Here is a 25688-nt window from a genome sequence, read left to right on the forward strand (position 1 = left end):
GCTCTTCCCCAATCTGATGCTCTGTACATGCCTTCACCCTCTCAATCAATACCCTCCCATATAATTTACCAGGAATACTCAACAAACTTATACCTCTGTAATTTGAGCACTCACTCTTATCCCCTTTGCCTTTGTACAATGGCACTATTCACACATTCCGCCAATCCTCAGGCACCTCACCGTGAGTCATACATACATTAAATAACCTTACCAACCAGTCAACAATACAGTCACCCCCTTTTTTAATAAATTCCACTGCAATACCATCCAAACCTGCTGCCTTGCCGGCTTTCATCTTCCGCAAAGCTTTTACTACCTCTTCTCTGTTTACCAAATCATTTTCCCTAACCCTCTCACTTTGCACACCACCTCGACCAAAACACCCTATATCTGCCACTCTATCATCAAACACATTCAACAAACCTTCAAAATACTCACTCCATCTCCTTCTCACATCACCACTACTTGTTATCACCTCCCCATTTGCGCCCTTCGCTAAAGTTCCCATTTGCTCCCTTGTCTTACGCACTTTATTTACCTCCTTCCAGAACATCTTTTTATTCTCCCTAAAATTTAATGATACTCTCTCACCCCAACTCTCATTTGCCCTTTTTTTCACCTCTTGCACCTTTCTCTTGACCTCCTGTCTCTTTCTTTTATACGTCTCCCACTCAATTGCATTTTTTCCCTGCAAAAATCGTCCAAATGCCTCTCTCTTCTCTTTCACTAATACTCTTACTTCTTCATCCCACCACTCACTACCCTTTCTAATCAACCCACCTCCCACTCTTCTCATGCCACAAGCATCTTTTGTGCAATCCATCACTGATTCCCTAAATACATCCCATTCCTCCCCCACTCCCCTTACTTCCATTGTTCTCACCTTTTTCCATTCTGTACTCAGTCTCTCCTGGTACTTCCTCACACAAGTCTCCTTCCCAAGCTCACTTACTCTCACCACCCTCTTCACCCCAACATTCACTCTTTTTTTCTGAAAACCCATACAAATCTTCACCTTAGCCTCCACAAGACAATGATCAGACATCCCTCCAGTTGCACCTCTCAGCACATTAACATCCAAAAGTCTCTCTTTCGCGCGCCTGTCAATTAACACGTAATCCAATAATGCTCTCTGGCCATCTCTCCTACTTACATAAGTATACTTTTGTATATCTCGCTTTTTAAACCAGGTATTCCCAATCATCAGTCCTTTTTCAGCACATAAATCTACAAGCTCTTCACCATTTCCATTTACAACACTGAACACCCCATGTATACCAATTATTCCCTCAACTGCCACATTACTCACCTTGGTCCATACATACAGTTAATATCCTTACCAACTAATCAACAACACAGTCATCCCCTTTCTTAATAAATTCTACTGCAATACCATCTAAAAATGCCACCTTGCCAGAATTCATCTTCCGTAAAGCTTTCACTACCTCTTCCCTCTTAACTAAACCATTCTCCCTGACCCTCTCACTTCGCACACCCTATATCTGCCACTCTATCATCAAACACATTCAACAAACCTTTAAAATGCTCATTCCATCTCCTTCTCTTTTCATCACTACCTGTTATTACTTCCCCCTTCATCGATATTCCTCTTTGTTCTCTTGTCTTGCACGTGTTATATATGCAAAAAGCATACAATTAGTAGGTGTACATAAGATGCAGATAAAACCACAAGGAAATGGAAAATATGAAGCACCAAGAATTTTCATATAATTACATTGCCAGGACTGAATAAAGATAGAGAGCCAGAACAAAAAAATACCAGCAGTAACTGGACAAGGCAGGCAAATGAATTAAGAAAAAGGTGAAGGGATTAGGGCACAGATCACCCTCAAAGACCTCACCTATCTCAAATTACGAACTCAGGTCAACCTATGTTCTGGGAAACATCACAATTCTTCCACCTCTAGAGTTATCTACTTTATAGAAACCAATATTGTTTCATATATCTCTACTATGTTTGATACGAGATGATAGTAGAGAGGGCCTTTGAATTTCAGTCCATGGAAATTATCCCTGCTCTTTATAATTCTCTGGTTCGTCCCCAACTTGAATATTATGTTCAGTTTTGGTAACCCTACCTGAAAAAAACCATAGACAGAATGGAGCAAGTGCAGTGCTGAGCTACCAAGAGGATTCCCAGGCAGAGAAACAAATCCTATGAGAGCAGATTAAACAACTTGAATCTGTTTTGCTCTGAAATCTATGAAAGGCTTTGATAATCTTGATTTTTTTTTTTTTTTTTTTTTTTATACTTTGTCGCTGTCTCCCGCGTTTGCGAGGTAGCGCAAGGAAACAGACGAAAGAAATGGCCCCCCCCCCCCCCATACACATGTATATACATATATCCACACACGCAAATATACATACCTACACAGCTTTCCATGGTTTACCCCAGACGCTTCACATGCCTTGATTCAATCCACTGACAGCACGTCAACCCCGGTATACCACATCGCTCCAATTCACTCTATTCCTTGCCCTCCTTTCACCCTCCTGCATGTTCAGGCCCCGATCACACAAAATCTTTTTCACTCCATCTTTCCACCTCCAATTTGGTCTCCCTCTTCTCCTCGTTCCCTCCACCTCCGACACATATATCCTCTTGGTCAATCTTTCCTCACTCATTCTCTCCATGTGTCCAAACCACTTCAAAACACCCTCTTCTGCTCTCTCAACCACGCTCTTTTTATTTCCACACATCTCTCTTACCCTTACGTTACTCACTCGATCAAACCACCTCACACCACACATTGTCCTCAAACATCTCATTTCCAGCACATCCATCCTCCTGCGCACAACTCTATCCATAGCCCACGCCTCGCAACCATACAACATTGTTGGAACCACTATTCCTTCAAACATACCCATTTTTGCTTTCCGAGATAATGTTCTCGACTTCCACACATTCTTCAAGGCCCCCAGAATTTTCGCCCCCTCCCCCACCCTATGATCCACTTCCGCTTCCATGGTTCCATCCGCTGCCAGATCCACTCCCAGATATCTAAAACACTTCACTTCCTCCAGTTTTTCTCCATTCAAACTCACCTCCCAATTGACTTGACCCTCAACCCTACTGTACCTAATAACCTTGCTCTTATTCCCCTCCTTGTATTAACTTTCTAAAATGGGATAATCTTGATATATGAAGTTATTTACGACTTGATTCATCTGATTTCACTCATAGTAATGAATACAAACTTGCTGTCATGTGGTTTACCTCCAATGAAGAAAAGTACTTTTTCTTTAATAGGATTATTAATTAATGGAACAATCTGCCAATTAGAGTGGCTGAATGTAGAACTACAGATATGTTTAAGAATAGACTTGATAAATATTTCGCAAGTCCACAACTTACATTATTTGTGCCTCCTTAAGTCACAGTGACAATCTGCAGGTTAATCTTTTCAAATTATCTGTATACCCTCTAACTTTTACCACACTAATCTGCGAGTTTCTGATTCTTTTACTATCACAAACAGCCTTAAAAAGCACCCAATGGTCTGTTGCAGTTTGAATTCCTTTGTATTCCTCTAATAGCAACCAAACAGACAAGTTATCAAGTACATGTCTTATTATCATAAGAAACAATGGAAAGGTCTGTGTGGCCTGGTCGTGGATGAAGTGGCACATTATATATAACAGTTAGAGACTGGATGTTAGTAAGTGAGGCAATTCTTTCGTCTTTTCCTGGTGCTACCTCACTGACATGGGAAACAACGAACATTTATGAAAAAAGTAAACATTTTTATAAATAAACAACACTAGTTGTACTTACAGTGACTAATGGTGCTCTTCTGCTTGTCTGCAAAATCATTAGCAAAAATGGCAAGCAATAGCACAAACACAGCACAGATAAGTAAACACAAGCCCTAGGTAAGAGTTGGCCCGGAGACTTGACTTGATGCCCACTGACTGAGAAAGTCACGAACCTGCTAACATGATGCTCACTGTTTCATGCCTCTGGCTGGCTCAGCTCTGTCATTCTCCCAATTTCTGCATTTCCTAGCTCAAGCACATGGTTGATCATCTGCTTTAAAAACAGTGAATTTCCAGTATTATGGTGATGAGCCAGCCATATGGGTGTATTACCATTAGACAGAGGAAGGCCAGACAATTTGGGTGTCATACAAAGCAGATTTTTGGGACTATGGCAGGCTTGTCATCGTCATGAGGAGCATTTCATATCAAGGGCCATGACAAGTCTCCCTAAAATCCCTAAAAGGTGAGTCACATAGGACAGAAGACCACCTGGAGACCTAGTACTGTGAAATCCATATTGGTGATAAGAGAGACAGGAATGGGATTCTCTGTGTTTGAGGACGTGAGAGTTAAGGAAAGTTTCAAAGATTTTGGAGACAGATGTAATGGCAATAGGGCGACACTTGGCTGGGTAAGAGTAGTTATTTTCTTACTAATGAGCTGCACTAAAGAATGCTTTCAAACAAAAGGCCATGTCTAAGTTTTTATGCAAGGACAAAACAATCATGTAAGAAAAGAAGCTAGTTCAGTGGGGCAATCCCTAACAATTCAAGGAAGTATGTTATCTGGGCTGTCTGTCTTGTCAAACTAAAGCTGAGAAAGTACTTGAAAGACCTTGCTCAAGATAAATATAAAACAAAATATAGGCTGAGTTGGAGGATATGGTGAATGAGGATTAGAAGTAGAATCAACCTCAGCTGAAGCAGGAGAAAGAGTAGCTTTACGAGTTGGAGAGTTATCTATAAACTGAGCACGCTGGAAGAGGAGGGGAAAGACTGAATCACATATGTCAATGGAGATGCTTTTGATTAACGACCTTACAAAATTGTCTTTAGAAGAAGTCAAATCAACACACTTTCTTTTTATGAAGGTGTGCATAACTTCATGAGGAACAACTTTGCAATGATTCCTAGAAGAAATGAAAGTGGTAGGGGATTCAGGGGAAGTGAAGTTTCAGGGAGTGATACACTCAGTCCCTGAGGCAAAAGGAATCAGAGCAGAAGCAATCAAATCATGACTGGAGAAGAAAGCTATAGCAGAAGATGGAATGGTGAACTCAACCCCTGCCAATATAACAACTGCTACATATTCAACACATGAGACGTCCCAGTCAGCAAAGCAGCACTCAACCTAGGAAAAGTCAGTAAAGAAGCCATGCAAGGATGACTGTTGAGCTCTCCCAAAGCACAAAAGATGGTATTTCGAGGGGGGGTGGAGACAGGGTAGGCATGCCCATTGCAGGTCAATTAGAGGTGATAAAAGTAAGATGTAGAGTGAATTGGAGCGATGTGGTATACCGGGGTTGACGTGCTGTCAGTGGATTGAATCAAGGCATGTGAAGCGTCTGGGGTAAACCATGGAAAGCTGTGTAGGTATGTATATTTGCGTGTGTGGACGTATGTATATACATGTGTATGGGGGTGGGTTGGGCCATTTCTTTCGTCTGTTTCCTTGCGCTACCTCGCAAACGCGGGAGACAGCGACAAAAAAAAAAAAAAAAAAAAAGTAAGATTGCGGTTAGAGGACCCTAAAAGGGCAAAAACAATGTATGTATAGTCTGATGGTTCGTAAGTAAAAAAGGAGGTCAAGTGTGTCTAGCAAGTAAATGTGACACTGGGAACTTATGTTGGGTGTTTGATCATCTGTTCCAAGTTTATAGGATTGTCCTGGGTAGAGCCTCACTGTTTGTTTTGGTGCACACAGAAATGCCCTACACAGAGGATTTTAGCATGTGGATGTGAGGACAGTGATGCTTCCTGGCAGGAAGTCAAAGAGTAGAAGAGCTGTAAATAGCTAAAGGAACTGAGGAAGTTACAGAAAGTAGAAAAATTTTATTCCATATAGCATCAAATCTAGGAGACTCAAGGTCCAAGGGGTTAGTAAAAGGAATTATCTATATAACAGTATGCACAAACAACATCCATGAAGCACAAACTATAGTTGAGATAAAATCAGAGATCTGACACTGCTGAGGAGAACCAACTTTTGACAGCTGGGTTTCAGAGATCATGGGAGGAAGGAGACAAACATTTCAGAGATTATGGGAGGAATGAGACAGACAGTGTTCTACAAAGGGAAAGTTAGATCTAAGACTGTGAATGTTGCAGAAATGAAAAGAAGATCCAGTTCTAGGAGCTGAGTCTGAAGAAGTTAGGGTAGGTCCCAGCAGCTTTGTGCCAAGGAAAGTGGCCCTGAGAACCATACAGCTCCCTCGATCAGTGGCACAGTTCTTATTCAGCACCAAAGAGTCCAAACATACATGATTGATATATTTTTAAGGAAGTGGAAGGAAAATCAAAGTGGAGAGTAAAGGGTCGTGTGAATTATATGTCAAGTGTTATGTTTGAGAAGAAGTAATTGTGGAATGGATGTCAGCAACACAGGTGTACATGAGGCAAGGAGATAAGACACCTAACTAGGCCACAGAGGGGAACACAAAAGACAGCACAACGCTGGCTCACTGCGATGCCATCACCACCCATCCCAATACCCAAGCAGTAGTACTTTCCTGATCAGTGGATGCCATGCACATACTAATACTGTTTCTTTTCCCCTCCTGATAGTCTTTACCAATGGGACCCACAGATGATGAAATACTGGCTTGTAGCTTCAAGCACTTTTCTTGTCTCTTTCTAAAAATACTCACTTCCACTCCTCTAGGAATGATCCCTCTTTCATTCACTTTTTGAATTATTACCGTGTTTCTGCTCACTCCTTGAATACATAAATCAAGATTTCATCAGATCCATTTGCCTTACATGGGTTAAGATCCTCTGATATCTTTCTGAGGTATTGCCTAAGAAAATCATTTCCAACAGTCGTTCCACTTTTCCAGTTCTGCACTGTTAGAATTGCTATGCCCTCTACTGCAAAAGCATGGTAATTTTGTAATAGCTCTTTACATATCTCCTCTTCTGCTTCTATGACCTTTTGCCTCTTGCATACTTCAGTCTGATTATTTGTTTCCTAACAGACAATCTGCTCCGGTTAATTTATGGAGAAGATTTGGAGTATCTCTAATTTTTCAAAACTTTCTCTTCTTCCTAATCTTCCCTATCTCTCAGACTTCTCAGAAGATGCCTTGCTACTATGTCTTCTCCATAGTATGCCTTTCTTTTCACCATCTCCAACCTAGCTATAACTAACTCACTCTTCTCTGACCCTCCTTTTCTCTTCCAAATATTCACTTTCAAAAAATATACTTCACAAAACCTTTTGTAGCAATTCTCCATACTATGATGGTGCAATTTCATTTTTCACTCTATACCCCAGGAGAATTTTCTTGACTATGTATAAATACCAGTCTTACACTTTCTCCTGGGGCCTGGCTTCCTTTCAGAGCTCATTATCAATTCTTTATAGGCCATACATTCAAGTCTGTACTTCTAATTGGATTATCATTACCTATATTATATCTTTGAAACCTGTTCCCTTCTGGAACGCCCTCAAGATGGTAGCCAAAGCAATAGTCACCACAACTAAAGAAATCAAGGGCTGCTTCTTAGCCTTTAGTGCCTCACCCTTAACAGGCAACTGGCACAGGGCAAGTCTAGCGCAGTGCTTGTAGAGGCTCCTACCTAATGTTCCTAAAACTTTTGCTTTCCTTTTTCAGACCAAAACAACACTTCTACTCTGAAAGCATAACTCTAAAGGTCCTAAGATGTATAAAAGACAGGGGAAAATACAGAGCAATACAATGTGATGTACAATACTGTGACTAAATATTTTCATATCATCTTCATCTATATATTAGTCAAATCAACAAGCAGAATTCCAATGAGTGCTCTAACCCTGCCACTGGATCTCTTAACACCAGGAGGAGAGGAGATGTACAGAGGTAAGTGTTATGGAGGAAAGTGTGTGTGCTGCCCATTTTGTAAGTGACAGTTTCAAAATTAAAATAAAAATGTCATTCCTCAGTCATCTGTTTGCTACATGAAAATAAAAAATGTCATTCCACAGTCATCTGTTCTAAGCACTACCTCACTGTAGCAGGGTGTGGGGAACAGGTAAGAAAAATGAAAATTATTCTATTAATCTGGTATATTTCATAATGTGAATATTAAGGAGAATCTTAAATTTTCTTCTACTGCTTTTCTGGGGAAATGAGAAAATATGTATCAAATGTGGAATACACTAATTATATATCAACCATGTTTCATTCAAACCGATCATAATAAAAATACTACCAGTAAGTGGGGATCTCTTGCAACAGCAATTAGATAGTCTAATGCTAGGTTCTTTCTTTCCTGTTCTGTATCACATGAGAATGGATCTAATATGACCTTCAACAAAAATAACATCAGCGTGTACTACACAAGAAATATATAAAATGAAAACATAAATTTTACACATACAAACAGTGGGTTTTCAAACTCTGCTATCTGGGAAATCTTACCTTTGGTTGAGAATAATCCTGGTAAAGATTTGATTTTACTCTTTCCCGTGCTCTAGAATTTCCTTCCTCAAGGGATACTCCATCTGCTGTAAATCCATCCTCCTCCCGTGGTCGTGTTCCATAGCTACGTGGCTGAGCAATGAAGGTATAGCTGGATTCCACGCCAGTGGGAGCATCACGGAGAACAGATGGCACAAACTGGCAAGCCACCTCTTCTGTTTTGTCATCATCATCATTTCCATCATCACTAACTGAGCCGGTATCACCATCTGCATGGCCATTACCAAATTTCTGCAATCAAAAGAAGATAAGTAAACCTTTAAGTAGAGGCAAACTATGTGCCACTTGTTATCAAAAGGGCATTTGCACCTTTACCTCTTAATGGTGAAAAAATAAGTGAATTCACTGAATGATGTGGAAGGAGGCTGAGGGGGAAGAAGATTGGTGTGAGAGGCAGCTGATGAGTGAGAACATATGAATGGGAGGGGCAGTTACAGAAAAATGGGAGAGAAATGAGGTGGGAAAATGGCAGTGTGGGAAGAAGATGAGGTAGAAGAACACTGGTGCAGAAGGGGACTGAGGGGGATAAACAAGTGTGGCAGGGTGTTGATGTGGTAGTGTTAGATGGAGAAAAGTTAAAAGAAAAACTGTTTGGAAAAAGGGTTGGGAAGGACTGTGGCAGTGCAGTGGCAGGAGGGGCAGAGGTTGAAGAGGGCAAGTGTGGATGGGGCTGAAATGAAGCAACAAATGTGAAGAAACTGTAAAAAGTTTTAAATATAGGACCAAATGTATGGTCCAGCCTAATGAATATGTATTTCCATGATAACTTGATTGGGTATATATCAGAACACTCAACCATAACTCTACACTCTGATTCTGATTCCCTCTCACTGGCACTGTTGCCTTCCTTCTAATAATGCTTATGTTGTACCTCACTTCACCACCTCTATTACCTTCACTAGCTCTTTCTTCCAATGGATATGACAGACAGTGATAGCTGTACTATACTTACCCTGCACTGGACAATCTAATGACTACATGCACTCTCAGGTTACAACTCTGATTATTACTAGTGTTATAGCAAGAATGCAGAGTTATCACCTACATCTCCAGAAAGTAAAATGGCAAGCTAGACTTTTGTCATTTTGACTCTCAAATAAGGGATGACTTCTGATGCACTCTTGCTGCTGATCTAAGAGGCTCTGAAGGCAGTAATAACACTAAATCTTATGCTTCACCTTCATATCCACTCTACTATAGGAAGAAACGGGAACATCTAAGTCAACAGTGCCTTACGATGTTTACAAGGAAAAGGAAGACTTTAGAATATTAAGAAGGAAACATCTGGTAGAAAGACTGAAAGTTCTTATTACAAGTTAGTCTGCGAAACATACAGCTCTTATCTGGTTCACAGGAGCAGTTCAGATCCCTCTCCAAAGAGATGCTGTTATCACCCACCAACTGAGGGTTAAATGGGAAAAATCTTAATATCCTAATAATAATTACGAAATTGCTGTTACATTTCAAAATAACCTGAAGTAAGATAGCTATCTGTCTAAAAATTAAGTTCTGGAAAGAAAAATGGAAGGGGCTCAAACAGAAGTATAGAGGGTCGTAAAGGTGCTAAGGTGGAGCAACAATAGTGTGGGAGGTTGGTGAGGGGAGGTGAAGAGGGAAACAGTGGCATGAAAGGAGGGTAGAGTGGAAGAAAAGTTGTAAGAAGGAATCCAAAACAATCAGTAAAGGATGTGGACACAGAATGCACTTGGAGAATTACATAACTAATGACAAGAGATGAGTTGTCAGTCATATACAGGAAATGGTATGAGAAATCTGGTACAATGTTAGAATAATAAGGGAAATGTACAGTAAATATATACTATACCTTATACTCCACAGGGCTTAGATCCTTGAACCAGTGGAAGGCATTGTGTGTGACAAACACCAAACATGTTATGACGAGTAAGACAATGCTGTATATAGTTATAAGTTTTTTCAATCCTTGTCGCACAAGGGAGAAGAAGAGCAGGCTGAGCTGCAGGAAAACAATTGATACTATCACAAAATTGATAGCTGAGGTATGAATGTTTTTGCTTATTCTTGATGGTCCATAAGCAAAGTAGATATTGTATTTATCCACTAGATGTTTGAAGACCATGTATAATGTACCTGTGAAAGATATGAATATATTAATTTGCAGAATACTAAATAAGAAATAAGACAAAGATTCCACGTGTAAAAAAAATAAATGGTTTAAGTGAAGGTGAAATAAAGTCAAAAACAGCTTAGCATTCCTATAAAAAAGAATCGTATTAGGAAATTCCTCTTTGAGGCATGATATGTAGGTAGAGTGACCTATGTCTGGAGAAATACTGAAGCAGTGATCAATATGCAAAGGTATAAGAAGTCAAATGACTCTACAGGGAATAGTGGTGTAAAACTGAACTTTGACCTAAACTTAAAGTACTCAAAACTAACCAAAATACCATTTGTAAGGACAGCTAAGCATTCCTGGTTTCTTTTAATGCCCACATAAAAAAAGGGTAATTTACCATTTGGAACTTATCTGTGCAGCATTATGTGTGGGTCAGAATGACCTAATTTTGGTGAGATGCTGAAGCACTGATAAATATGCACAGGCATATGAATTTACATGTTTCTACACTAACAATGGCTTAGAACTGAAACTTGACACAAACTTACAGTATGGATGCACACATGTACAATTATGGATACACTTGTGTGGTACAGCTTGGTGGGGTAAAGACACTGTGTGAGAAGAGTAAAAACTGCCAAACAAATGGTTAGTTCGACCCTGGCTACTAGGGTTGGCTAGGTGGGTGGGTGGGATGGCAATGTGGTGAAAGCTGGCAGATCCCACTCTTGGTTTGTCATCCCAAGATCATCGTATAAATTCATTACCCAGGTGATACATAACACATATAAGGGAATCTGATATCTTAGGCTGAGTTTTATAAAGTAAATGCAGAGGGATTGTTTGGATCTGTATTAGTTTCACCATATCTCTGAGCAGTGGAGATGGCTGATGGCTGTGTTGCAGCTGGGAAAAAGTTTTATAAGGTTTTAAACATCTAAAATGACTTGAATTGAATCAATCATTTCAGTGTCTAAGTTTACTTCTAAGCATGGCTGAGTAGTACAGCCCTATGGTTAAACCCATTAATGTTATATCTTATATTGTTCTCTTTGTAGACCATATTTTCAACTAATGTTTTCCATTACACATCTTCCAATAAATTCATGTGATACAAACAAAGAGGGTATAAAAAAATTGCATATGCATTTTTTCGTTATATCTAATAACCTGTCCAGCTCCTTTCATTCTGAATGACTGCCTCAAGTTGGTTAAGCATACTGATGTGGTGGTGGGCAAAGTGTGGTTTTTCCCAGAATGGTTCCCATAACACATGGGAGAGCTCCATGAACTCCTAGAGTGTCCTTTCCCATGCTGGCTCCCAGGTGTTGACCATGTTGGCCAGAGCTTTCTGTTGGGTTCATGTCAGCATCCTTGCTCCACTGTTCCAACATTTCAAGCAGGGCTTGTTCAGCAAACCAATGCTGAACAATGCTGGACTGATGCATAGGACTTCAGTCATGCACAATATACACCATGCCAGGAAGGAAAGGGTGGTCTCTCTCCCTCTATAAAGGAAGAAAAACTTCCTGAGGGAGCTCTATGTATCTGAGGGAGTTAAAACTGCCATCTTTTTGGACAATGTCCCCATACAGTGGAGATTTATCCACCCCTAAACTTTTAGAGTATGATGGCAAGACCTTGCCTTTTCATATATATTCTGCCTGTCAAACCTGTGACAGGAAAAAATGAAAAACCTGATGATGGCAACACCCTCAATACCTAAGATTATTATATAATGTACCAATGTTAAAGTTATCATACTTTCATCTTTTTTAAAGTTCAAATGTTTTTCAGGACAGTAATGGTGTAAATCTATCTAAAATCAATTATGAATAAATGAACTCACACCACCCTCCCATCCACCTACTTCTGGTGTGGGTGTGTGGGTGGGAAGAAGCAACAGAGTTTGACAGCTCTATGAGGTACATAATGTAATGCATCAAAGCTGGCTCTCCAGTTGGAAAATAGCCACCTGCTTGTGCACACCTGGGTCTCCAGTTGAAAAATAGCCACCTGCTTGTGCATATCAAAGCAGACTGTCTTCAAGTAGGTCAATATGTAAATATATAACTGAATTTGATATATCCTGGTGAGTAAAATGTCCATGTGTTCAATGTTAAGTAAACTGGGGGTGGTGGACATAAAACATGCACATCTTTTTTCATAGCTAGGAGAAAATTGGTAGATTAACAGGCATGCTGTGAGGCACACCATCCCAACTGCTGACAGGGAAACTGACATGGCAGCAGAGGCAAGTCCATTGACAAATTCAGTTGCCATCTGTGATGTTCTGCAACCAGAGGTGCATGAGCACACAGTGAAGTACCACCTCCACAAGGAAGATGTTCACCGCTGAATCCCTGTGGCCAAGGAGATCCTCACCAAGTGCAATGGGAAGGGGGGCTCGTACCTGCACACCAATACACCAAGGCAGGGGACAAGTTTTGGTCATGACTGATTTTCACAAAAAAAACTTTTTAAAGTGCATCTCTCACAAAACTTCAATAATGCAGATGAAACAAAACTCAGTAAGCTACATTCATTTTATCAGTCTCTTCATACTGTTTAGTGAAACATGAATTTATGCAAGAGGGTTCAGTATATCTATCTTCTACACCTCAAAATGAATATCACTATTGTCAATTTTTTTGTCACAGGTGTGACAAGCAAAACATACATGAAGAGTCGAGGTCTGGCCACCAGACTATAAATGTGTATGGAGTGGATAAGTATCCATTGCAAAGGGGATGTGGTCCATATAGAGGGCCACTCACTATAAAGCCCTCAAATATATGGAGCTCTTATGGGATTTATTTTTCCTTTCTTGAGGGAGCATGACCACCCCTTACATCCTAATCAGGAGTATCTCATGTATGGTTAGTGCCCTGTATAACAGGACAGGATCACTTGGAAGTGCTTTGCTGTACTAGGTCAGCTTGAACTGCTGGAATGGTTAAGCATGGGTGCTGATATGAACCCAAATATCTGAGCCAACATGGACAATAGCAAGAAGCCAGCACGAGAAAGGACAACCCAGTTTTTATATAAAACACAAATGCCTCTGTGAATTTTCATATCCTGTTTGTTTTTATCATATATGATTATATAGGAAGAACTGTACATGTGTATATATGTATATGTCTGTGTGTGCATATATATGTATATGATGAGATGTATAGGTATGTATATTTGCATGTGTGGATGTGCATGTATATACATGTGTATGTGTGTGGGTTGGGCCATTCTTTCGTCTGTTTCCTTGCGCTACCTCGCTAACGCGGGAGACAGCGACAAAGTAAAATAAAAAATAGGAAGAGCTGTAACGAAAAATAACAGTTAATGTGCAAATATGGTCTACAAAGATATATAAATCTAATGAGTTTAACCACAAGTCTATATTACCTAGCCATGCTTGTAAGTAAACTCAGACACTGACATAAGAAATTCAAGTCAAATAACAGTTAATGTGCAAATATGGTCTACAAAGATATATAAATCTAATGAGTTTAACCACAAGTCTATATTACCTAGCCATGCTTGTAAGAAAACTCAGACACTGACATAAGAAATTCAAGTCATAAGTTTTAAACCTTGTTACAAAGGTAAGAGCGAGCCTCTGTGTGCTGGTGTGTGTGACCACTATCTGTGGTTTCACAGGGAAAGAGTTTTACACTCATGTTGCCCTGTCCTCCTAACCTTGTATAGTTGTACCATGTCCTTACTCTTATACCTAGTTCTCATTCTACTGACTAGCCTCTAAGGGAGGGTGAACAGCTGGTGGACCGTGGACTGGCTGCTGCAACCAGGATTCGAACTTAGGTGGGTGTGATCCCAGGCAGCCCATGCATACATGATGGTTGGTAACGTAAGTGTGTGTGTGTGTGTGTGTGTGTGTGTGTGTGTGTGTGCAAAGGTGGGGGAAGCTGCAAAATGGCTATCATATATTGAAACTCATACAAATCCAAACTATATGCATTTACTTTATAAAACTCAACCAGATTTATCAGATTCCCTCATATGTAATATCATTAATGGCAGGTCTTATGTATGTACACTGCAGGAGGAAAGCTGCAAGCAGTGGGAAGTTTATATCAAGGTTGTAAGGCATATGTGAATAGGAAAAGAGGAAAGTGAATGGTTTCAAGTGAAGCAAGGGTGTGTGATGTCACTATGGTTGTTTAATTTGCTTATGAATGGGGTGGTGAAAGAGGTACAGGTGAGCCTTGGAGAGGGGCGAATATGCAGTCTACAGGGGATAAGAGGGCCTGAGAAGTGAGTCAGTTGTTTACTAATGGTATGGCAATGGTGGCAGATTTGAGTGGGAGAATGTGGGACAGATGAAGTTAAGAGTAAATAAGAATAAAAGGAAGGTTAAGAGGTTTAGCAAGAGATGGGTTAGTGGGGTGTGAATTTGAAGGGAGAAAACTTGGAAGATGTGAAGTGTTTTAGATACCTGGGAGAGGACATAGCAGCGAATGGAACCATGGAAGCATAAGGGAAATCACAGGGTGGGTGAGGGGGTGATGTTATGGAAGCACAGAAGAATGTGTGGAAAAAGGTAACGTTATCTGGAAAGGCAAAAATGGGTATGCATGAAGGTAAACTAGTCACAACGTTATCAAATGGATGTGAAGCATAGGGTATAGATAATGCTGGGTGAATGTGTTGGAAGTAAAATGTCTGAGGACAATTTGGCGTGAGATACTTTGAGTGAGTAAGTATGTGGCTGAACGAGAAGAAGAGCATGTGTTGAAATGGTAGGGACATATGGATAAAATTAGTGAAGAGAGGTTGACAAAGATATCATCTGACATAAGCAGAGGGGATAAGAAGATGGAAGACAAATTGGAGAAGGAAGGATGCAGTGAAAATGATTTCGAGTACTCCAGGTCTGAGCATGCAGGAGGGTGAAATGATTGCATACAATAGAGTGGATTGGAAAAATGAAATATACAAGGAGCAACGTGCCATCACCGGACTGAACCATAGGATATAAAGCAACCGGAGTAAACCATAGAAAGGTTTTTGGGGCCTGGCTTTGGATAAGGGGGATGTGGTTTTGGTGTATCAAATGTGTATTCCACATGACAGGTACAAAATGGATGTGAGCAAATTAGGCTTTTGTTTGTCTGTTCCTGGTGCTTCTTTGCTAATACAGGAAATGGTGAACAAGTTTGAAAGAAAAGAATAGAAGCACAGAAAGTGTGAAATCCCACCTGAAAACACAATACAGTGTGCAATGCCCTTAGGTATAGGGAAAGTGAAATCTCACCTAGAAAAATATAATAATCATCATATAACTATTATAAGAAGCACACATACTGCCAACCCAGGCCCTTCACATTTCACCCAATGACTTCCTACTCCAACAAAGGGAAACATGTAGTAATCTATATTTTAGTATTTCTTAGTAATATACGATACATATACTTTATGTAAGGCAAACTAGTTCTCAAATTCTTTTTTATAGAGTATAGAGGTTTGTAATTTCTGAGGAACAATGTAGTTCAGGAGAAAACCGTGGTTAAAGTGATTGCTCAGTGCAATGTGCGGACATTTATACACTGACTGCCAAAGGGAAGGATATGAATCAAAATATAATTCTGCCAGTGGGAGGGATATGAATCAAAAAGTAATTTGTTGTGATTACAAAATACATAATGGGTTGAAAACATCTTAAAATTTCCTGAAAAACTGAGCCAAGAAATAGCAAGAGGCCAAGAAAAACCACAAGAAGGTCAATCGGGCCTCACTGTGGATGTGGGGCTATGATCTCAGTGCATTACACTGTGAGGTAGAGACTGGATGTAAGCAAATGAGGCCATTTCTTCATCTTTTCCTAATGCTACCTTACCACAGCAGGAAACAGCACACAACAATGAAAAAATCACCTTTACAAGAAAAGAACAATTTTTTTTTTTCTTTTTTTTATACTTTGTCGCTGTCTCCCGCGTTTGCGAGGTAGCGCAAGGAAACAGACGAAAGAAATGGCCCAACCCCCCCCATACACATGTACATACACACGTCCACACACGCAAATATACATACCTACACAGCTTTCCATGGTTTACCCCGGACGCTTCACATGCCTTGATTCAATCCACTGACAGCACGTCAACCCCTGTATACCACATCGCTCCAATTCACTCTATTCCTTGCCCTCCTTTCACCCTCCTGCATGTTCAAGCCCCAATCACATAAAATCCTTTTCACTCCATCTTTCCACCTCCAATTTGGTCTCCCTCTTCTCCTCGTTCCCTCCACCTCCGACACATATATCCTCTTGGTCAATCTTTCCTCACTCATTCTCTCCATGTGCCCAAACCATTTCAAAACACCCTCTTCTGCTCTCTCAACCACGCTCTTTTTATTTCCACACATCTCTCTTACCCTTACGTTACTTACTCGATCAAACCACCTCACACCACACATTGTCCTCAAACATCTCATTTCCAGCACATCCATCCTCCTGCGCACAACTCTATCCATAGCCCACGCCTCGCAACCATACAACATTGTTGGAACTACTATTCCTTCAAACATACCCATTTTTGCTTTCCGGGATAATGTTCTCGACTTCCACACATTTTTCAAGGCTCCCAAAATTTTCGCCCCCTCCCCCACCCTATGATCCACTTCCGCTTCCATGGTTCCATCCGCTGACAGATCCACTCCCAGATATCTAAAACACTTCACTTCCTCCAGTTTTTCTCCATTCAAACTCACCTCCCAATTGACTTGACCCTCAACCCTACAGTACCTAATAACCTTGCTCTTATTCACATTTACTCTTAACTTTCTTCTTCCACACACTTTACCAAACTCCGTCACCAGCTTCTGCAGTTTCTCACATGAATCCGCCACCAGCGCTGTATCATCAGCGAACAACAACTGACTCACTTCCCAAGCTCTCTCATCCCCAACAGACTTCATACTTGCCCCTCTTTCCAAGACTCTTGCATTTACCTCCCTAACAACCCCATCCATAAACAAATTAAACAACCATGGAGACATCACACACCCCTGCCGCAAACCTACATTCACTGACAAGCAATCACTTTCCTCTCTTCCTACACGTACAATTTATACACTGAAAATATCAATGAACCGTTTTTTTCAAAGGTCTTACATAACACTATTCGAGCTTGTATCATTATTCTCAAATGATACAAGAGTGAAATGTTGCAACTTAAGCCTTTTCTAACAGGGGACTTCTAGTATACAAATATTCAACTGTACTCTCTAAGTCATTTTCCATAAAGCGTGGTAATGCTGAATTCTCATCAAGCATATCAATAATGAGTATGGACAATTACATACCAAAAGGAGTTATCAGTGGACAGGAAACTGAATAAATTATGGTCATTGCGAAGATCAGCAGCATCCATGCATACTGTACACCAAATGGAAACTCATACAGGATAGCACGTCGCACACTGGCAGTCTCAGCTTCAGACCTACAAAAAATAAAAACAAGTTAATATTTATGAAAAATCATGAAGTAAGTGTATTTGAAAGTCATTACCCAGAGAGCATTTGTAATTACCTAATCATACTGTATGGCATGGAGTTTTACAATGAGGGGCCCTATCTCTTGATCTTTCTCAGTCATACATCTTTTTAAACCTATGTATGATGTCAACATCTACAATACCAATATTCAGTTTATTAGTTTCATCTACAATTCATGATAAAAAAAATCTTTTTCTAACAAGTTTCTTGGTTAATTTCATTTTATGCCTTTGTTTCTTCTATCTCTACATACTTCAAAGAATACATTCACTGGTGACATTATCAAACTGGTTCAAAAGGCTTGTGATCAAGTTGTAACCTAACCTACTTCTCTCTCTTCCATGGTGTAACTCAGCAGTAATTCAGCTCTGTCAATTCTGGCAATATCTTTGCTGCCCTTCTCTGAGGACTTTTTCCATTATATAAAATGTGAGAATTGTATTTGAGTTTTGGCCTCATGGATTACATGAACAGCATGCTGATAGTTTTTCATATGCCCATGTGCAGTTCCTTATTTGTACTACATGGAGTGGGAGTTAATACCTGTGAGGGCCCCATATCGTGATCATTCTCTATCACATTTTTTCAATAATATCACATTTTTTCCATAATAATCATGTCTTCATTAATTTCATACCATTCACAAACCACTCTTTCATTATAAAAGTACTTCTTTACTTTTCTTTAAACAAGTTTCTTGCTTCATTTCATGTGATGTCCTCTGATTGTTCTAGCCTTACATGTTTCATCTTTTAAAATTGTGTTCAGTATTTGCATCATCATTCTTTTTAAAAATTCAGAGGTTGTGATCATGCCACCCTTCACTCACTCTTCAGTCTTTCAAGGTGAGCTAATTTAAGGCCTCTAGCCTTTCTCTGTAACTTAGCTCTATACATTTGAGAAGCATATTCTAGTTTTGCTCTAAAGCACAATCTGAATTGCTTGCTTTGTACATCCTTAACCATTTCTTTTGCAATTCTAATATCTTTAGCAACCAGCTGGTCTCTGTAACGACTTTTTAAAAGGTGAGACCCTAACAAGTAAGGGAAAAAGTCCACTCCCACAGATTTCTCACATGCATATTCCTGCAGCTTACTTCCAAGTAGGTGATACTCATATTGAGGTCCATTTCACTAAGACCCATCATCATCAGTTTACAGCAACTCAATTCTTGACCTGTGGTTCAATCTGATGAACATGGACAGGTTCCCGAGTTCTGTGGAGCTGGATCCTCGGGCAGGATGGTGCAAGTGAATCGTAATGTATATCACAGTTTTTCCAAAACTTCTTGATTCAAAGAATTTCTGAAAATCACTTCAGTGCACTACACTTTGCACATTTACTGTTGCAAATAAGATTAATCATAATGGCCACAAGTGGGACTTACCTGGAAAGTCCTAGTCGCACAATGTACATGAACAACTCTGGAAACCGAATCAGCTCAAGAGATGTTCCAATGAATGCAGATGTGATGATATAATTCACAAAGAATGCACCATTGTCAGGAAGGAAGATGCATTCCCAGCGAAAAGTCTCATTTTTTGAATGCTGTTTAACTATCCATTCCATGAAACCTTTTGCACTGTAAAAGATATGATGAGTCACAAATATGACTGAAATTTATATTAAGAAATTTCATCTTGCATTAAATCAAGGTGGTGTAGACATCAAGCTATGACATTGTGGGAGATTAATAACATGATATGTGCTATGTTTATATGTCAATGTTTAAAGGCAGGTAGGATAAAGTGTTCAAACTAATTAGATATACATCTGCAAATACATCTTTAAATTTCTTCTATCTCTCACTACCTCTTCAGAATCCATTCTAATATAGCTTTATCTTCTATACAGCTTGATTGTATCTCCAAGCAACAATTTACTTGCTAATTTCACTGACTTACCTAGTGAGCCCAAGTGAAGGCAAAATAATGACCATGAAAAGAAGGAAGATGAAAGTCTTTCTCATGATTGAGTGATTCTCTGAAGAACGTGTCCAGTGAGACATAAACTGGTCTGAATATGACACCATAACAGGCATAAGTGCAGCCATTGTCCACAGGAGCAAGGTTGGTAAGAACTCAGAGAGAACTGGACTCTGTTGAAAAGAAAAAATCAAGAATAAAACAAAATGTAAACTTCAGAAAAAATCCATCAATCCAAATAAATTATCCATTCATCATTAAAATAAGAATGCAGCATCTTAGTTTATATACAGCAGCTGCTTCACAAATCTAAGGTCACTAGTATAATTATCTAGTCTGGTGGCCGCGGTAATTTCAAGTTCCCTCACGTAATTTTGTTCGGAATAAAGGTGCCAAACCATCAGTTGCTGGAAAATCAGTGGTGTACCTGTATATGCATCTGCATGGAACAACTGTGTTTACTTTGAAAGAAAAGTTATAAAATATTAAAAAACAGATAATATAAGATATGGATTTTATAACAAAAAGGATGAACTGATGGACAGGAGCTAAGCAGCTCTCTGTCTCAACACTGCAACCTAGTATGGGTATGAAAAATTATGTAACCACATCTCCTATCTCACGTATTCTTATCCATTCTATGTCATTTACATGTAAAAGAATTGTGCAGAATTAAAACTGTGAATACATTTTCTCACCATATTGTGGAGCTTTTCAGAGAGCAAAAAGATGTCCAGGCTGTTGATAATGACAGCAGGTGTAGTAAGAAAGAAAAGCACCACAAACAGCACTATATTGATAATGACTGCCTTCAGCCACCAATGACGATTTGTTACAGAGAGGTTAGCCCTGCAAAGTTAGGAAACAATATTTAGTACAGATACATTTTCTATTTAATACAAAAGCAACATAATGACTTTCTTTTACTAGCATTTGCCTATCTCACTTTCATTATGTAGCATCAGGAACAAATGAACAAAGCCTCATATGCACACATAAATCTTTGACACATATATCCTCTTTGTCAATCTTTCCTCACGCATTCTCTCCTTATGACCAAACCTTTTCAACACATGCTTTTCTGCTCTCTCAACCACACACTTTTTATTACCACACATCTCTCTTACCTTTTCATTACTTACTCGATCAAACCAACTTACACCACATATTGCCCTCAAACATTTCATTTCCAACACATTCACCCTCCTCTGCACAACCCTATCTATAGTCCATGCCTCACAACCACATAACATTGTCGGAACCACTATTCCTTCAAACATAACCATTTTTGCTCTCCGAGATAACGTTCCTGCCTTCCACACATTCTTCAATGCTCCGTATCAATTCTCTCATAACCTTTACCCCCTCCCCGACCCTGTGACTCACTTCCGCTTCCATGTTTCCATCCGCTGCCAAATCCACTCCCAGGTATCTAAAACACTTCACTTCCTCCAGTTTTTTCCATTCAAATTTACCTCCCAATCAACTTGTCCCTAAACCCTACTGAACCTAATAACCTTGCTCTTATTCAAATTTACTCTCAGCTTTCTTCTTTCACACACTTTACCAAACTCAGTCACCAACTTTTGCAGTTTCTCACCCAAATCAGCCACCAGTGCTGCATCATCAGCAAACAACTGACTCACTTCCCAAGCCCTCTCATCCACAACAGACTGCACACTTGCCCCTCTCTCCAAAGCTCATGCATTCACCTCCCTAACCACCCCATCCATAAATGAATTAAACAACCATGGAGACATCACGCACCCCTGCCGCAAACCGACATTCACTGGGAACCACTTTCCTCTCTTCCTACTCGCACACATGCTTACATCTTTGGTAAAAATTCTCACTGCTTCCAGCAAGTTACCTCCCACACCATATACTCTTAATACCTTCCACAGAGCATCTCTACCAACCCTGTCATATGCCTTCTCCAGATCCATAAATGTTACAAACAAATCCATTTTTTTTTCTTAGTATTTCTCACACGCATTCTTCAAAGCAAACACCTGATCCACACATCCACTACCACTTCTGAAACCACACTGCTCTTCCCCAATCTGATGCTCTGTGCATGTCTTTACCCTCTCAATCAATACCCTCCCATATAATTTTCCAGGAATACTCAACAAACTTATACCTCTGTAATTTGAGCACTCACCTTTATCCCCTCAGCCTTTATACAGTGGCACTATTCATGCATTCCACCAATCCTCAGGCACTTCACCATGACCCATACATACATTGAATATCCTCACCAACCAGTCAACAACACAGTTACCCCCTTTTCTAAAAACTCCACTGCAATACCATCCAAACCTTGCCAACTTTCATTTTCTGCAAAGCTTTCACTACCTCTCCTCTGTTTACCAAACCATTTCCCCTGACCCCCTCACTTCACACACCACCTCGACCAAAACACCCTATGTCTGCCACTCTATCATCTAACATATTCAACAAACCTTCAAATTACTCACTCCATCTCCTTTTCACTTCACCACTACTTGTTATTGTCTCCCCATCAGCCCCTTCACTGACGTTTCCATTTGATCTCTTGTCTTACGCTCTTTATTTACCTCCTTCCAAAACATCTTTTTATTCACCCTAAAATTTAATGATAATCTCTCACCCTAACTCTCATTTGCCCTCTATTTCAACTCTTGCACCTTTATCTTGACCTCCTGCCTCTTTCTTTTATAGAACTCCCGTCATTTGCACTACTTCCCTGCAAAAATCACCCAAATGCCTCTCTCTCCTCTTTCGCTAATACATTTTTTTTTTTTTTTTTTCATACTATCCGCCATTTCCCGCGACAGCGAGGTAGCGTTAAGAACAGAGGACTGGGCCTTCGAGGAAATATCCTCACCTGGCCCTCTTCTCTGTTCCTTCTTTTGGAAAATTAAAAGTCATGCCAAGCTGCTTGCTCCTTCCTAGTGAGCTTCTTGGGGAATTCTTTGCGCTCCAGGGAACTTTTTATCTGCAGTCTAATGAAGACAGCAGCTTTGAACTTTGCCTCAGACAGCTAATACATATATACATATATTATTATCCTTGGGGATAGGGGAGAAATACTTTCTACACATTCCCTGCATGTCGTAAAAGACGACTAAAAGGGGAGGGAGTGGGGCTGGAAATCCTACTCTCCAATTTTTACTTTTCAAAAAGAAGGAACAGTGAAGGGGGCCAAGTGAGAATTTACCCTCTTAGGTCCTATCCCTGGGGATAGGGGATTAAGAATACTTCCCACGTATTCCCTGCGTGTCGTAGAAGGCGACTAAAAGGGGAGGGAGCGGGGGGCTGGAAATCCTCCCCTCTCGTTTTTTTTTTTCATTTTCCAAAAGAAGGAACAGAGGGGGCCAGGTGAGGATATTCCAAAAAAGGCCCAGTCCTCTGTTCTTAACGCTACCTCGCTAACGCGGGAAATGGCGAATAGTTTAAAAGAAAAAGAAAAAAAAAAAAAAAGAAAGGTCCTAATGCTACCTCACTAATGTGGGAAATGGCGAATAAGTATATAAAATAAAAATATATGTTTATGTATGTGTATGAGCGTGTATGTACATATGTGTGCATATGAGTGGACAGGTCTTTCTTCATCTGTTTTCTGGTGCTACTTCACTGACGTGGGAAACAGCAATCAAGTATAATAAATAAATATATAATAACCGTACTAAACCAAAGATCAACATCCAAGGTTTAGTGGCACAATTAATCATGTGTTTTCCTCCAACACCTCAGGTTTCAGAATCTGAAGGCTTATAGAACTACAGGGGTTAAGACAAGTGAAGGAGCTGTCTTAAATTATGGGAACTTGTTTTTGACCCAAATTTTCCCAATGCACTTTATAAGGCTTCACAAATCCCTCACACTATTGCGCTAATATAAAGTCACACTCTTTTCCTACAGTATCTATTTCTTCAAAACACCAGCAACTGCCTACCCTTCAATTCCCTCCTGAAAATTTTGTACACAGATTGGCAATCACTTATAGTGGCCTTACCAGTAGATATCTTCTGGTGCTGGTGCAACTCTAATGATCCAATTATGTGGCTTTAAGTCACATGAGACTGAGGAAGTGGGAGTGTTCTTCAGACAGCTGCACCTAGTTTTATGATCACCCATAACTTTTTTTGCATTTTCAATTGTGTCAAAGGTCACATATGCTACACCAGTAGGCCTCTGCAGGGCTTTAATTTTCTCCTCTTCAACTTCATTGGACAAACGGGCTTCTTCTTCAGTGTAGTATTCAATGGCATCCACCTGAATAACAGAAAAAAAAAATTCATTTTATTCATTTCAAAGATGCATCAAAATCTACAGTAAGAAATGAACTGTCTAAAGCTTAATGGAAAACAATACTAAGCTTACACAGGGATGGTTAAATGTTAAATAAGGTGTTAGAAATGTGAGATGCATTCATAATGCAGTGATCTGTGACTGCCTGCAGTTGGTCTGCACTTTGAGAATACATGTAGAATTTCCTGATACTTGATATTCTATGCATCTGTTACTGAGTCATTTTCTCAAAGTCAACACTGATACACACATACAATATGTGAAAACAATAAAATTTTATGTGAAGAACTCAGCTTAAGGTTTTCCAAACAAAATTTTGAAAAGCATGCATTCACTCTCATAGTCTATTCATTCTTCTTTGAATGTTCCTTTCTCTCTTTCTCATTTAAATATGCAATACAGAGTGTACTGGGTTATGTAGATGAATGGGTGGGGGAGACAGTTGAGGAGGGAATAAAAGTACATAGGAGGCTCTGGGTGAGAATGATAAAATTATAAGAAAATGAGATATGAGGATCAGCAGGCATGAGCACTTGAAATACATATATTTTGAATACAGAAAGGATATATCATAAGACTAAAAGCCCTAATGAAAAAAATGAGAAGGATAAAGGAAGGCAAATTTAGATGAAGTTCAGTTAAAGTGAAGTTAATGTGAAACTAATTCGGGGAAATGGTATTAAGTCAGGAATCAAGTATTGTGGAGGCTGAGATAGTTAAATTATTGAGGTTGTCTCAGAGGTGTGCAACACTCAGCAGATTTAGTAGATTTCAGGAAAAGTAAGGAAAAGCATGATAGAATATATATTTGAGGATGTTGATTAAGAAAAAAAGTTTTGATGAAAGAAACTTTTCCAGGAAATGATGAACGCAGTAAACAAGGCTTAGGGAATAAAGTACCGAACAAAAGAACAATTAAAGTGATGAATATCAACAGGAAAGTAAACGAAGATCTCGAGAAAGGAAAGAAAGAGGTAAATAAATAACACCGTATAACACAATATTTGTTCCTGGGTAGTAAGTGTTATTTCTAATTGCTTATGCATAAAAAGTAGAGAAAAAGGCTATTCTTCCCTTCAAACTTTGCTTTTGTGACCGAGAGTGAAATTTTGAAATTCACCTATTTCCAACAGGACAACAGGCAAATTTGCATATACTTATTCACACAAAGTCAGGAAAACAATATATGAATCAAAGATTAAAATTAACATGTATTTACACTAATGTTAAGTAAAAGTGATCACAAAAGATTTGAAGTGAGTAGTTTTTCGAGATTTACGACTGTACAGTAAATCACTTCCAGGAATCAGACTCCAAATATAATCTCCCATCATGTTCTCGTTATATGTTCCTTGGTAGCGGCGTTCCAAGTCTGGTATATCCTAGTGGAAGCAAACGC

At 39.6% G+C, this 25688-nt stretch overlaps 2 protein-coding genes across 8 annotated transcripts in view; one reads left to right on the plus strand and one right to left on the minus strand.

The window, feature by feature from the left end:
• The window catches only part of fbp (fructose-1,6-bisphosphatase), a 394327-nt gene that overhangs the window by 202544 nt on the left and 166095 nt on the right, over nucleotides 1-25688 (plus strand). The gene's annotated exons all lie outside the window — the stretch shown is intronic.
• The window catches only part of Tmem63 (transmembrane protein 63), a 129959-nt gene that overhangs the window by 41004 nt on the left and 63267 nt on the right, over nucleotides 1-25688 (minus strand). For 5 of the 6 annotated variants that reach the window (XM_071665843.1, XM_071665827.1, XM_071665837.1 and 2 more), the window contains 7 exons: nucleotides 23994-24253; nucleotides 20692-20842; nucleotides 19973-20166; nucleotides 19456-19650; nucleotides 17877-18013; nucleotides 10284-10567; nucleotides 8399-8689 (listed from right to left, as the gene is read on the minus strand). In XM_071665843.1, the coding sequence (XP_071521944.1) occupies nucleotides 8399-8689; nucleotides 10284-10567; nucleotides 17877-18013; nucleotides 19456-19650; nucleotides 19973-20166; nucleotides 20692-20842; nucleotides 23994-24253 (1512 nt within the window). Of the gene's footprint in view, nucleotides 1-3950; nucleotides 4049-8398; nucleotides 8690-10283; nucleotides 10568-17876; nucleotides 18014-19455; nucleotides 19651-19972; nucleotides 20167-20691; nucleotides 20843-23993; nucleotides 24254-25688 lie in introns of all 6 variants that reach the window. The other variant, XM_071665852.1, reaches the window with a different exon arrangement.

The sequence above is a fragment of the Panulirus ornatus genome, chromosome 1, assembly GCF_036320965.1.
Source record: "Panulirus ornatus isolate Po-2019 chromosome 1, ASM3632096v1, whole genome shotgun sequence".
In the NCBI taxonomy this organism is placed as follows: Eukaryota; Metazoa; Arthropoda; class Malacostraca; order Decapoda; family Palinuridae; genus Panulirus; species Panulirus ornatus.